A 15,811-nucleotide genomic window follows, 5' to 3' on the forward strand; every position below is an offset into this window, starting at 1 on the left:
GACGCTAAAATTTTAACGCCCCTTTAAAAATTACTGCATACGCCCCATATAAAAAAAGGTAATTTTCGATATTTCTGTAACTAGGTATAATTTTTTTCTTGTCCATAACGGTGAAGATCTTATGAATAATTTTGTAGTCTAAAATTCAAATCCGTTGTGTGGACGATAAAGAAAATATTTTTCATTTGTACGTACACTTTCCACAACCTTAAATTCTTTGCTTATACCATACTTTATTCTTTTTTTCGACAATTATTACGTTAAAAAACTTATATTTTATAAAATAGGTTCCCTCTGAAGTTGGCTGCAATATTCTTTTGTGGTGGTAATAGTGGTAATCAACTTGACATACGACAAATTAACGCAAGTTTTAATTATCACAAAATTGAACTGTGAAAAACCAATTTCAAAACGAATTTGAGTGAATTCTCTGTTAAACCGTTACAAAATCAGTGTTTCAGTGCATGACGTAATTATTGACCCTGTGAATTGAAGTTGACCCTCTCGTGAAGTGGTGACCGCTAGTTAACTGTACCAGTGTAACCGAATGTTTACGTAGTAGTAACTTGTTTAGTTAACTCGATAAACCTCTAGTCAGACCAAACCAAGTATCGAAAATAGTGTTTAAAATGAGTTCAGAAACAAATAAAGAATATTCCGTAAAGTGGAAGAACCATTTGACTCACATTCAAAAATCATTTGACTATTTACTTAATTCGAACGAATTAACCGATGTGACTCTACATTGTGAAGGTAAAAAAATTGGGGCTCACAAAATATTGCTCTCCGCGTGTAGTACCTACTTCCGTGACACTTTCAAAGATGTGCCTTGCCAACACCCTGTAATAATTTTATATGGAGTTGAATATAATGTGTTATCTGACATTCTTCATTTTATTTACAATGGTGAAGTGAGTGTTGACACATCTAAATTAGACTCTTTCTTAAAAACGGCACAATTATTGCAAATTAGTGGACTGACTGAAGATTCTGGTGACAGAATTACAAGTGAAAGTGAACAACCTACAGATACACAAGCCTTAGATCATGAAACTGAACAAACTTCTGTAGAGCCAGTTGCATGTAAGTAAATCAGTGTACAGTTTATTTTCAATTTACTGAATCACTGCTGTTGGGTTTAGCATCAGTGAATGAGGATGCAAAAAGGGGTGTGAAGAGACCCAAAGTAAAAGAAGCAGATACTTCACGGGATAAAATTGTCAGGCAAGACAGTGACACACTGTTTATATCAGATGTCAAGTGTGAGCCTAGTGAATTAGTGAACTTTGAGGATCCCTTGGAGGATCCTTTGTTGCAAACAGAGCCACCAAATGAACAAAAATTTTATGGAACTTGTAAGGCAAACTCTATATTGTACACAAATTGGGAGTAATTTTATATTGAATTGCAGCTGCAGGTCAGAATACAGGAGAGGAAGAGTTCAAGCGTAAGTATTTAAGATTTGATTGTGTTCATTTTTTTTTTATTTTAAAACTATTTGTTGAATTCATTTTTATGAACATCAGCCCAAAATATTATTATAATTTAAGCAACTTTGTTTTTACAGAGATCCAATTTACCTGATTTTTTTCACAATTCCCATAACATAATTATTGTGATTATCAGTGGTCTCATAAAAACTATTTTTGATGAAAACCACATGTTTTGCTTTCACAAGGAAGGTGAACTTGATGTTCACATTTGCATATACATAAAGTGATGCAATTAAAACTAAGCTGCTAACATTTTCACAAATGCTGCATAACAGGTAAAAAATTAAGGTTTTTACCCAAATTATACTTTCGTCAAAATTTTCAAATATAAATAACAAAAATAATAAAATAAGATACTCGTTTTTAGCTCAAGTGCACTTTTGAAAACCACACCAAATTAACATGATTATTTGGTTGTATTATTATTGACTCTTTGCATTCGAAAGATGGTATTATCAAAAGATCCATAAAAAAATTACATCTATATAGTGCGAAAGACGAACCCTTTTCATTCGAAAACGTCACAGCAGCGTCTCAATCCTCGCCGAACGGTGCGTGGGTCTGTTTAAACCCAGGTGTATAAAACAGCTGATTTTTCGGCACAAAGAATTTGTTGTATGGGCAAATAATTGCATTACAAAAACCAGAAGAAAAACATTTCTTAATTTCTTATCAATTAGTTTCAGATAATATATTATATAAGAGGGATACTGCATTTGAAAATAATACTATAAGTGTCTCCAAACAAAGTATCTATGCAATTGAAGCTGCTGGTCGAAAAACAAATAAACGTAAAACTACAACAATGCAGAAAAAACGTTCAAGGTGTTACATATGTACTGGCAATGATAACAAATACAGAACAAAATGTGATATTTGTCATAAACATATATGTAATGTGCATTCAGTTTGTGAAACTAACACTTTTTGTATATACTGTGAAGATGTGGAATAAATGTTATTTTTTTATCATTCTTTGTATTGTTCAATTAAGCCACTGCCAGATCTAACCTTAAAGATAAACGAATTAGTTATTGCGATTGCAGAAATTTAATTGGATATAATTTACTTGGCAAAGATGTTACGGGTCAGAATTGACCCAAGCATCGTAGTCTGTGCCGTTGCTGGATTTTATTAGTATTGAGAGTTTGCCGATTTGATAATTCAAAGTAAATGAACTGGACAATAAAAATCTTCATATCGAGTGACTCAATAATTTGACATCTATTCTTTTTTATTATACAAACATATTGTGGCAATGTTAACTGCAATAAAACAAAAGATATCAGAAAAAAATAGTGGCGTAGATAGAAATAAAACACTAATTCTTATGCAGAACATCGATTCAAAGAATGGTAGTAATTTAGTCAGAATTGATCGGCCGAACCAGTATGTTTGATGTTGTTCTCTGAGAGAATCATGTGTTACAAATTAATGTATATACTGTATAAAGTACCGAATGAAAAACAAAAAAATGCGATAAACCAATCATACACCCAAAAATCTGTAAAATTATTGATGGATCAATTGACTGGAAGTTTTCTTTAAGGTACTTCCTTTCAAGAACCTACTTTTACGGCGGACGGAGAAGATAGACTAAATAACAAATTGCACATCATTCGCACGGGGCCCAAGAAAGATTGCGTAGTATGTTCCAACAGGAAAATTCCGGGCGGGAGACATGAAACTCACTTTTTTTGTGATACCTGTATTCAAAAACCTAGAATGCACCTTGGCGAATGTTTCGAACGATTTCACACATTAAAAAATTACAAGAAGTAGTTCTTCCATAAAATAACATCTGTATTTATTTTCGTCATCAATAAATTTTTTTATCAAGATAAAGCCACACATTTTAATTTTCAATACCTATCAAACTTTCGAATGCAAAGATTTAAAATTTATCGAGTGCAAAAGAATAAATGTTGCATCATTGATTGAAGTCATGACGGAACAACCATTCTGCTAAAAAACAGCAACAGTTATAAAATAAGACTAATGGATCGAAAACGTAACATCATTTCTTAACTAAACGTTTCAGTTTTTTTGCTTACAATTTTATTCAACTGATTTTTATTGTACAGTCAAAAAAAAATTGCAATTGCAGGTCTCGAAATTATTCGAAGTAATAATACTCGTTTTTGATTTTTTATAGACGTCGTTTCTATCAGTAACTTAACGGATGCAATCCTGTCGTTACTACGATTTACACTGCAAGTTTCAAATAAAGTAGTTTGTAGCACATTGATTTGTTAAAATAATTGTATCAAATTAAACTAAAAACGAGGAGCAGATTACCTTTCAATTTAAAAGTGATGTGAACGTAACTCATATTTTGGACATGTTTTGTTCACGATAATCTTGTGTTATGTTGTGTTTGTCCTAACGATGTTTTCGTTAAATTGGGAGGTAAGTTATGCAATTGACACTTTAATTCTTTTCGTAATATTTCAGTACATAACAATCTAAACAAACCCTTTCATTTATTAACCCTCTTAACTTGTGATTTGAAAATTTCACGATCAGTCAAGCTATTTATCTGTTATTCTCAATGATAAAAATTTTGCAGCATACAGAACGAAATGAAACGCATAAATAAATTAAATAAACGTCTAGAAAAAACTTTTTTTTTTTTCAGGAAGATTTAACACATTGTACAGCTTCCAGGAATATATCTTCCATTTTTGAAGCATTATTTTGATAATATCTTATCCTGAACAAGCTGTAAATAACGTGCTTCAGTTAGTTTGAAGGTAAAGATACTACTCATTGACAACAGACAATCTACTTTGTTATGATAATTATTGTAGATAATACGTTTTTTTTTTCTTTTATTTACACCGTATTTAATTATTTCAACTCACTTCTAACGAAAAGCATACAAGTAGAAAGGGTTAATAATTAATGAATTTACAAATAAAACTAATTAGTTGCAATAACAACGCACCTACAGCTTTTCTGCGTCTTTGACATAATATTCAGCTCTAAAGTTTACATTGGTTAAGGGTCAACTCTCTATAAACCCCGTTGTCGATAAAATCACCAGCTTAACCAGACATTAACTCTTCCAAAATTTAATTTCGCTTCTTAAGCCTAAAATAAATTTTAGTTCTGTGCAATTACAGTCATCCTGTACATTTTAATAACACTAAAAATTTATTTTAGGTGGATCTCCGAGAAAACCTCTTGTCCGTCTAAGTTTCCAGTTGGCCCGTAAAGGTGGCAGAAGCTTATGTTTGAACGGGTACAAGTATTTAATTGATAAAAGAGATCACACGAATTCGAGAGTGTACTGGAGATGTCACAAATATAAAAATGCCAGGTGCAGCGGTCGACTCATCACAGATATGGATTTCAATTTAATAAGAGTCTCAGCGGAACACGTGCATCCTCCAATTTTAGCATAAACGAATAATTCGATTGTGGTGATGATTGTTTATTTAATGTGGCATTTTGAGTAAATATTGTAAATATAAAATATACCTAAACCGACTCGCAGTATTTTATATTGTACAAATAAACAAAGCTAATAAAGATTGCGACTTGAAATACATTTTTTATTCGCAAGCATACCGATAATTAACGAAAGAATGTGATCAAAAACGAGCGTTCTCAGTAAATTATGTGTCGAAATTTAAAGTCACTGGCATCTATTTACAGATAGGTAGTATTTATTTCCCAGGTTGTTGTCTAGTAAAGATTTTTAATGGTTTAATCTACCTATTTATGATTTTAAATGACCATAGAAATCAAATATGTATTCAAAACATTTTTTACTAGCAGAATAGGTAGTAAAAGTCGTTTGAAACTGTAGTGATCACGGTCATCAGCAGCACACTTTCACGGAGTCAAAACAATTCAGTAGGCAACAACCGGATTTGTAACATCCATCTGCAAGCTTTTTTTGTTAATCAAAAATTAAGCAAAAGTATGTATATATATCGCAGCGTTAAAACCAAGTGTGTAGCGACTTATAAATATACTTATGAAAAAATCTACTTTCTGTATTTTTGTTACATTGTCACGTGAGACTTGTAAAATGTAACGAAGTAGCTTTGCTCGTCGTTTTGTAGCCGACTGTCGCGTTCCATTTACAAGTCTTGCAGATGCGAGTTACCCATCCTGATTGTTGTATTGTTTTCCAGTTGAGAGGGCTTTCCTCGAGTCGACGACGGTGTTGGACGCCGACACAAAAGTCAAACACAGTAATTTTTCCGAGGACTGCCTGAAGTGTCCCGTGTGCAGCAAAATGTTCTCGCACCCGTACAGCTTGCACCACCACAAGGCAGTGCACTCGGGCAACACTCAGTGTCCGATTTGTCACGCCGTACTCTCGCGAAAATATAACTTGAAAATGCACATGAAGGCTCGGCATAATCTTTAAAGCCTGAAAGAGGAATGAACTGTGTAAATTCTGTTTGTGTTGTTGCAGAACAAGCGAACTCTACTAAGAGCACGTGGCCCATTAATACTGTTAAGTGTAACATCTGTAACAAGGTCTTCTCCCATCCGTACAGTTTGCAACAGCATAAACCTGTCCATGCAGGGAACACGCGATGTCCAATATGTAACGCTGTTCTCTCTAGGAAGTACCATCTCAAGCTGCACATGAAAGCCCGACATAATCTGAACTGACACACCGTAACGGTTGCCACCTGTTAGTGCTTGTTCGTGTTCTGTTATTGAGCTTTAAACATTGTATTTTAAGAAGTTTCTTTTGTCTAATGTAGCGACTACGTAAATGTAAGTCGATTAAGACTCAAAAGTTGACATTTTTATGCAAAATGTGATTCAGGTATTAAGCGACAATGTTTAAGACTTTGCCAGTAGGTAACGTATTTGGCGGACATCAACAAATTCTATTCACATATTAAAATTATACACTTATTATGTTAACATTTTTATAATAATGTCATTTTGCAACCGAGATTTTATATTTATTGTGTACTTATGTGTTGGAGCAAATTTTCATTTTTAACCCGCCATCCGTTGCCGTTAGAAAAATCTAATATCTTTTATTTTCGGATATGTATTTTTTTATTTATAAGTTTTTTAAAATGAAATGTACAAATGTTACACAAGGTCTAACACGCAATCTATCGTGGGTTAACTATTTGAGTTTAATTCATTTTCATACGCTCCAAAAATAATATTTACATTGTCCACCAAATGTGTCACCTTAATTGTCTTTTTTATTGTAAAGAATTTCCTTTGATTTACGTATACGTTGAATTTACTAAAAACAGTTTTATTGTTTATATCTTTTTAAATATTTTACGAATGGATCTACATCATTTTATATTTGTTTTAAAGTTACCAAAAATACTTTTGTATCAAGTAAGTACAAAACCAATTGTTAAATTTCGAATGAATATTTTTGTAAATTATTGTTGTTAGAAATAAGTTAATTGATCAAAATTGAAAGCATGAATTTTTTCAGAGTTGGGTATATTACTTGTAAGAACAGGAGAATTACTTTTTAGTGTTTTTATAATTTGAAATCACATAACATTAACAGGTAAAAATTACTTTTCAATACGATTTAAATTTTATAAAAACAATTTTATAGAAATGATTAGGCGCATTTTTATATACTATTATAGACTTTTTTATTATTAATTTGTAATTATGTAAAAACTGAATATTTTACGTGTTAGTTTGTCATTCAAAATAATTATTAGCCAGAGTTTTAACTCATTAAAATATACAATATTTACAGAAGTGAAAAGTTGATTATTTTATTTTCCACAAACAAATTAACGAATATACATAGGTGTAGCTCAGGTACCCAACTTTGTCGTCTTAGTGGATTATTGCCTTAATGGAAGTGGGTATTTAATAACTCTGTTTTTTTCTTGAAGTTATATCAATATATAGATAACGATATAATTTTTAAAAAAAGTCAAACTGCTTTTTTATGATCCAGATTTTGAAAGACAGATGGACAGATCCACGATCACAACTGAGATGTTCCCAACTTCACTATTACTGAATTTCTGTTACGCCACTGACTAGGATCGAACACGTACAAATAGTACAAATACGGATTATGCGGTGTACTTCTTACAAACATTCCGTAAACATAATATTATTTTCGTTCGTGTTTACTAGGTTAGCGATGACCGAAAATAATTTTGAAAAGGTTTGTCGTATTTGCATCAAAGAAGCGAGTGAGAGTGTACATTTATTTGATACAAAACTATCAGACAGTGGCACTTTTGTTGTTGATTTTTTACGTCAAATCACAAACTTGGAGGTTAGGTCGTTGTTGACAAACAATTTCGATAATAAATTCTGAAACATTTCAGATTTTAGAAACAGACGGTTTGTCAAATATTTTGTGCATTGCATGTCTTCAAAAACTATGTAACGCATTCGAATTGGTTCAGATGTGTATTTCTTCAGACATCATCTTGAGGAACACTGCCAAAGATGAGTTTACTGAAATCTTAGAGATAAACTGTGACTCAAAAGATCAAAACGATGACTCGTTAAAATCAGAAGAGAGCGTTACAGAGGATGAACCAGAAGAAAACACAAATTTGCCAAAAAGTGTTAAATATGCATGTGACATTTGCAACATATTTTTTAATAACAAAACTAAATATAATAAACACAAAAAGACACATGATGATAGCAATCCATTCAAATGCAATGAATGTTCACAGACGTTTTCAAAAAAATTGCATCTAAATGTTCATCTAAGATCACACACTAAAGATGAAGATAAAAAGTTTATCTGCAAAAGTTGTAATAAGCAGTTTATGTATGAATATCAGTTAAAACAACATGAGTACAAACACACAGATGAAAAACCTTATCCATGCAAGTTTTGCAGCAAAGGTACATTAGGTAAAAAGGAAAATGAAGATTAATAAATGGTTATGGTTTTTAGGATGTCTCACTGCTGAAAGTCTGAAAAGACACATGAAGATACATGACAAGAATTATGTTAAAAAGAAACATTCTTGTCAAATTTGTTTTCAGGAGTTTGCATATCCCAGTTTTTTAGCAGAGCATATGAAAAATCACACTGGAGAAAAACCACATTTGTGTTCAATTTGTGGCAAGGGTTTCCGCCAAAGCGGTGCTCTACACTACCACCAAAGAGTACACACGGGTTACAAGCCATTTGTTTGTAAAATTTGCAACGGAAATTTCATGTCTCAAAGTGTCTTAAAAGTTCATATGAGAAAACATACAAATGAAAGGCCTTATGTGTGTCACATCTGTGGAATGGCATTTAGGCAGTCCACAGATTTAAAGAGCCACCAAAGAACCCACACTGGGGACAAACCAGTTTTATGTACAATATGCGGAAAGCGCATGTCAACTACAGGTAAACCTACGTTAGAGTTTGATTGTGTAACTATCAGGGTTTTTTTTAAATTTCACCTCAAAGTAGGCGTTGAAGATTCTACTGTGAACCAACACTCGTGTAAAAACAGGACCGTATCACGACACCGTTCCCGTTAACCAGAGTCGTGATTAAAGTAAGCATAAAACGATATAGATTTATGCAATTATAACCCGCTAGAAAGAGATGAATTCGTCACCAAGGTAATTAATGATTAAATTTAATAAGGGTGTCGTGATACGGCCCATAAAATTTAAACAGCTGATCCGTAATCCATATAGTGCGTTCACAATTGACTCTTCTACGCCTGCTTTGAGGTGAAATTTAAAAAAACACGCCATACATTCCCGGTAGTATTTTTTGTATTTTTATTTTTGTTATTTACAGGTCAGTTAACTATTCACATAAGATCTCATACTGGAGAAAAACCATTTGCGTGTTCTTGTTGCTCTAAAGCCTTCACAACCAAGACGATGTTGGTGAAACATGAACGAATCCACACGGGCGAGCGACCCTACGTGTGTGACATTTGCGGTAGAGCCTTCAATCAAAGCAGTACCTTGAGAACACATCGAAACACTCATCAAAACAACAAGAAGAGAAAGAAAAGTGAAAGGCAGAAAGAAAAATCGAGCACAAATGAAGTTAGTGTAGAAAAAGACTACACTAGCGCCAGTTGTGTTATATACAAAAATGATATTGTCAACCTGGGAACTGAGATTGTTGCTGAGGAGTTCATGAGTGATAGTGTACAAGACATTGAAGTTAAGAGTACTGACGGGAGTGTAAAGACACAATTCACAGTTATTTTGCCAGCACCTATACCGCTCTTACAAAATCTCTAATGTATTACATACATAACTACAAAAAATAGTTTGTAAATAAAATTTTCACCTAATATAATAACTTGGCAGTTTTTTGTAAATTTGCGAACAGTTTTCGTCGTAATTAATATCACTTTTTCCCATTTGGATCAACTGCAAGCACGTCACTGGAATTCAGCAGCCATATTCGTTTCGTTTAGATATTGGTTTCTTAAGTATAAAAATGAATCTACATATGTATATGTGTGCAAATGCTTTTTAACAGTCAAAATTAGTTGTAGTAAACGTAAATAGTTGATACTGGGCTTGAGTAATTTTCGTAATATTGTTTGTGTCCGAATTTTAATGAGCCTTGATCCTTGATGTTTTGGGTTATGCGGTGTACTTAATCAGGTGTTATGTTGATTGTTTATAAAAAAATTCTAACGCGGTCCAAACAGGCTTAAATTTGATTTTGAAATGTCCAAAATAAAAGTTAGGATGAGAAAAATAAATCTCAATAAAGTCTGCCGAGCTTGCTTAACCGAACGTGGCCACTTACGAGAAATATTTTCAACAAAACTCCCCAAAATGATGGAGAGTTGTGCAGTAATACAGGTAAATAAAATGAACTATGATGAAATAAAGAGGGTAAATGCTTGATTTTTAGGTGTCTGATGAGGATTTGTTACCGTCACACGTGTGCGTCACATGTTTCCACTTAATTGCGAAATTCTATACATTCAAAAAGAAAATGGAGAGGAGTGACAGAATCTTGAGAAACTACATAAAACAACATAAGTTGAAGCAAAAAGATATCTTAGACATAGCAATAAGCCAAGCACAAATTGAACAGTCAAACACTGATGACCTTGAAAATATCAGTGAAGAAGATGTACCCTTGAGTAAAAGACAGGTAAAGAAAAACCCCCGTCTCATGAGAAAGAGTAAAGTAAAAGCAAATAAGATAATTGATGACATCCTTAAAGATAACTCAGAACTAAGTGAGGATGTCCCAGAATCAATTAAAGTTGAAATTGAGGAATGTAATCTTAATGTGCAAAATTTGCAAAGCTTTGGGAGTGGACCCCCACCTTTAGTTCCTCTTGAGCCTGCCAAGAAAACAGACAATAATGGAAGTTCACTTATTAAGAGTTTGCCAGAAGATCCACCCCCTTTGATACCAATAAAGCCATTAATAATTGCTGATAAGGTGTTAACAAACGTAATTGAAAACCCCATTGAAATAAACTTGAAGTGCAGTACCTGCAGTCAAGAATTCAACTCACTAGGAGCCTTGAAAGATCACAAATTGAACAGTTGCAAGGAAAACATGCTGAAATGTAACATTTGTAGAAAGGAATTTAAAGAAAGAAAGCGATTAATTGGCCACTTGAAAGGTCACATGGTTGTGAAAGATTACGGTTGTAAAATTTGCGGAAAGCGTTATCCAAATCCGAGTACGTTTCGTGTTCACATGCGCACGCACACCGGCGAAAGACCCTTCAAGTGTCAGATATGCAATAAAGGTTTTGTTAGATGGGCTGGAGTAGTGGGTCACATGAGGACCCACCAGTCTCACAAGCCTTACAAATGTGACACTTGCGGGAAAGGTTTCAAAATCTCTTCAAATCTTGAACGTCATAAAGTTTTGCATTCTGAAAGTTTGCCCTACTGTTGCAATTACTGCGGCAAGACGTTCAGTCAGTCTGACAATTTACAATTACATATCCGCACTTACCACACTAATGAGAGACCTTACCTTTGTAACGAATGTGGCAAAGGATTTGTCAGTTCTACTAGATTAAACAGGCACATGTGGGTGCACACTGGTTATAAACCTTACCGCTGCAAAACCTGTCCTAAAGCCTATTCCAACTCGAACGACTTAAAAAATCACGAAAGGAATCACTTGGGGAGTATTAGTGATGACGATAAGCCTTACGTTTGTAAAGTTTGTGAGATGAGATTTTATCACCCTTGCAGGTTGAGTAAGCACATGAAGACGCACGAAAGGCCATATTCGTGCTCTATGTGCTTTAAGAGCTTTAGTACTAGTGCTTTATTAAATAAACATTTGACAGGCAAAAAGAGCATGCACTTTGTGCAAGTGGAAGAAGTGCCACCGGAAAGTGGCGTTAATGAAATATTTATGGAATATTAATGTCCCCCACAAGATATTTATGAAGGATATGGCTTATATGAAGACCAAAGGTTCGATTTAACATTTGTAGATCTGAACCTAGCTTGTTTCAATATTAAGAATCACTTTGTATAAAAATGCACTTGGAGCAAGTAGACAAAGCGAGAAACAATTCTGAATGCCTACGCGAGATTATGATGGGAAGTGCCACCGCTGCCGTAAAATAAAATATGGAAACGTCATTAATTTTTGCCTATAGCTGGATTTTGTAAAAGTAACTAAATACACGTTGATCATTCCAAATGTATAAGAACATTTATTTTTGTGCGTGCCTGGCATATTTTTTTTAGTTATATGTGATTAGTGATGTTATCACTACTACAAATTTTACTGTTAACTGTAGTGATATTTAAAGATAATAAATCCTTTATGTGCTGGCAAAGCCTCATCAAAATGTGTATCTGTACATTTTTATTATTTTAATCAGTTTTCTGTAGTGTCATTGAATTAACATTACGTGATTTATAGTGAAGCAATAAATGAAATTACATTTTTTTATTATTTAGAAAGTCTACCCGGCACCTCCACCATGACTTCATAATCACCAGTTGTACAATGTCTGAAAAAACATATCTACTTATACTAATAGGACAAACATAAACCTTAATCTTCGTATTTATTCGTTAGAAATGAAAGAAATATGAATGAGAATAAGCCCTGGCATCTCAGGACACCAACAGATTCTGCGAGAGCAAAACTTTGTGAATACGTTTTAAATTTCAAATTACATAATTATTATGACTTTTATTTTCCGAAAGCAATTTCCTTAAAATTCAATTACTATTAATAGTCCCATTTTTTGTTGCACAAGTTCAATGAAAAACAGTACATCAACATACTGCAAGAAAAAAGAACAATGTTTTTAATGTACACTCGTGAGCAATAAATTTTGATGGTCAAGGTCGTTCTTTGACGCAATCAAAAATGCTCCATTGTAAAGCAGTCGTAAATATCATAACCTATCATCATGTTGTATGACATTAATTGTCATTTTTTTTGACACTTTGTTGACATGCGCATAATCAGGCAGGGAAATTTTTTAAATTTGTGACAATCTAACCAAATTTTGAAATGACATTGACGACCAAAATTTATTGCTCGCGACAATAATTATAAAGAGTAACATTCTTGATATAAAATACTGCCAGGAAGAAATATTATCTTCATTTATTTTTTGGTGCCAAAGAAATGTTTTATTGGAAAATCAACTAAAAACGTTTCTGAATTTGAGAATTTTCTCCTATGTGAACGGATTTTGATAAATGTCACAACTTGTCAAAACGAAACGTCAAGCTAATTTTAAAGATTTTAAGCGATTTGGAGCCTCTAAGGGGCTCATCGAACAAAAAAATGTTGTATTCAACTCGTTCGTGTGCCAAAAAACCCCAATTTACACACGAACTCGTCAAATAAACCACTATTTATTTCACGCACGTGTGAAGAATAGTGTCATAATAGTGTGTTGACGTCTAGCGCCATCTATCACTACTTTCGATGGAAGTGTCACAAAGCTCTAGAAGCGTTCGATTGATTGTCAAAAGTTTTGTTGCAATTTTAACCTATTAAAAATAATGGGTGAAGAAATTTCAACAAACCTTTGTCGGGCGTGCTTGACCGAGTTCGGCGAGTTTCAGTCGATATTCGTTCCCGACGAAGCGACAGGGTTATCGATACATATTTCAGAAATGATAATGGCATTCGCTTCTGTACAGGTAAACCATAACACTTCAACATTTTGATGATTCTTTTCGTAAATTTTTAAATATTTTTCTTTTAGGCAACATTTGGAGACGGTTTACCAGAACAGATTTGTTCTACATGCGCCAAAGACACAGTCAAAATGTACATGTTCAAGCTAAAATGTGAGGAATCTGATAAAATTTTACGAAACCGTCTGGGCAAAAGTCCCCTACAAGAACAATTTGTAATTGAAGAGAAACACTACGTCGAAAATAAGGACGACGTAGACGTGTACAACATAGTCATTAAGCCAGAATTAAACTCAGAAGATTCTCAAATTAATCAGGATGTGTGTGATGATTTTGACAATTTTAATTCACAAGAGAAAAGTGATAGTGACATTGATGCTGAATTTTTTGATGATGATAGAGAAAAAGAGTTCAAATGTCCACATTGTTCCAAATTATTTAACAGGCAAACTGCATTAAACCGTCATGTTAAAACTCATTCAGTTATCAAAGCATTTCAGTGTGATACTTGTGATAAGAGGTTTACTCGAAATGATTTATTATTAAGGCACAAGATAGCTCATGCCATGAAAATGGATGACCCCAAGTTTGATTATGAAGATTTTGATGATGACATCGATCAAGAAGATGACACAATTATAATCAAGACAGAGGCAGCTTTGTATCCTTGTACAGAATGTAACATAATATTTATTAAGAAGGAAGAGTTAGATGTGCACATGCAAGATCATTTGAAAAGTATGGGAGGCATAGTTTGTAAAATTTGTCTGAAAAAATTCAGTAAACAAGCACATCTCAACAGGCATTTGAAAATTCATTCCCAAAATAAACCTCATGTGTGTCCCACCTGCAAAAAGGGATTTGTTCGAGCTGAACAATTAAACAATCACATGAACATACACTCAGGGATCAAACCTCACGTTTGTGCTATTTGTCTCAAAGGTATAGCTGTTTTTAATTTGATGTGATAACAAAAACAAAAGCTGATCTTAAAATAAAAATAGAGTCAGACTGCATGCCTTAATCTGATGGCTGGCTGCGCCACCACGTGGCGGTTTTCGTAATTACCGGGTCATAGCTTGATATTTTTAGTATTTTTCGATTCGATTTATATTCCCCAAAGTTCAGTAAAACATATGGTTGGCTTATTTTTTAACAAAACTCTTGTTACGAATATTAACGAACGAACGAAATATTACAATATTTGGTGCTGGTAAATTTTCGTGTTAGTTAGTTTTGAAGTACTGGTTTGTTCCCAGGCTTTAACCAAATATCAAACCTCAAGGATCATATGCGCACGCACAACGGAGAAAAGCCTTTCCTGTGTTCCACCTGCGGGAAAGGCTTCAATCAGTTGGGCAATCTTCGACAACATACTATTAGGCACAGCGGTATCAAAGCTCACCTTTGCAGTACGTGTGGCAACGGTTTCGCCAGCAAGGGAGAACTTTCAGCTCATCTGCGAAAGCACACAGGTAACAAATTCATCGCTTAACATGAATATTTAAGTGAAACTTTCATGACAGGTGCCCGACCGTTCGTGTGTCCCATATGCAATCACGGTTTCACGACTTCAAGTTCGTTAACGAAGCACAAGCGGATTCATTCAGGAGAAAAACCGTACGAGTGTGACGTATGTAAGATGAAATTTTCAAGGTCGGGAATTTTGGCGAGGCATAAAAGGACACATACGGGAGAAAAACCGTACGTTTGCAAGTTCTGTACAAAGGCGTTTTCACAGTCAAACGATTTGACGTCGCATTTACGTATCCACACTGGAGAGAAACCATACATTTGTGATGTGTGTGGGCAAGCCTTTAGACAGAGTTCAGCGCTGAAGACACACAAGAAGACTCACATTGATAGAAACAATATTATTGAAACGAGGAACGTTATGGGCGTCATGCATGCTCCTTTCTAGGATAATGAAAACTTAGTTATTAGCTATTTAAGTATTATTGTGGTGACGATATTGTACCAATCAATTTTACTTTATTATTTTATTTATTGCAAACTGAGGCATTTTAAATATATTAGGCGTAAAAGTAATTATCTCGAAAATTATTTTGTTATTTCATTCTGTTGAGAAAAAACCTATTGCTGCAAATAAAATTCGGGCAATTAGTTGATTTTTGTTTTTGTCCATTCAAATATAAAACAGAAAATGAGTTTAGTATACATACAATAATTAATTAAATTTGTGTCAAATCGAATTACGATTTTTCTTTTGTTAAACGTTTTATACA

At 33.7% G+C, this 15,811-nt stretch overlaps 2 protein-coding genes across 2 annotated transcripts; both read left to right on the forward strand.

Annotated features, from left to right (window-relative positions):
* Window positions 1–304: 304 nt before the first annotated feature.
* On the forward strand, window positions 305–9,756 carry LOC138130268 (uncharacterized). Its single transcript, XM_069046705.1, has 9 exons — window positions 305–1,083; window positions 1,143–1,355; window positions 1,412–1,447; window positions 2,174–2,439; window positions 4,700–4,815; window positions 7,509–7,749; window positions 7,802–8,336; window positions 8,389–8,832; window positions 9,238–9,756. Exons 1-9 carry the CDS (start codon window positions 630–632, stop codon window positions 9,693–9,695), a joined length of 2,763 nt encoding a protein of 920 aa, XP_068902806.1. The 5' UTR covers window positions 305–629; the 3' UTR covers window positions 9,696–9,756.
* A 94-nt stretch (window positions 9,757–9,850) lies between these two features.
* On the forward strand, window positions 9,851–15,692 carry LOC138130269 (zinc finger protein 11-like). The gene is made up of 6 exons (XM_069046706.1): window positions 9,851–10,271; window positions 10,324–11,814; window positions 13,374–13,568; window positions 13,634–14,507; window positions 14,825–15,040; window positions 15,092–15,692. The coding sequence occupies exons 1-6, from the start codon at window positions 10,134–10,136 to the stop codon at window positions 15,484–15,486; spliced, it is 3,309 nt and encodes a 1,102-aa protein (XP_068902807.1). The 5' UTR covers window positions 9,851–10,133; the 3' UTR covers window positions 15,487–15,692.
* Window positions 15,693–15,811: the final 119 nt, after the last annotated feature.

The sequence above is a fragment of the Tenebrio molitor genome, chromosome 5, assembly GCF_963966145.1.
Source record: "Tenebrio molitor chromosome 5, icTenMoli1.1, whole genome shotgun sequence".
In the NCBI taxonomy this organism is placed as follows: domain Eukaryota; kingdom Metazoa; phylum Arthropoda; class Insecta; order Coleoptera; family Tenebrionidae; genus Tenebrio; species Tenebrio molitor.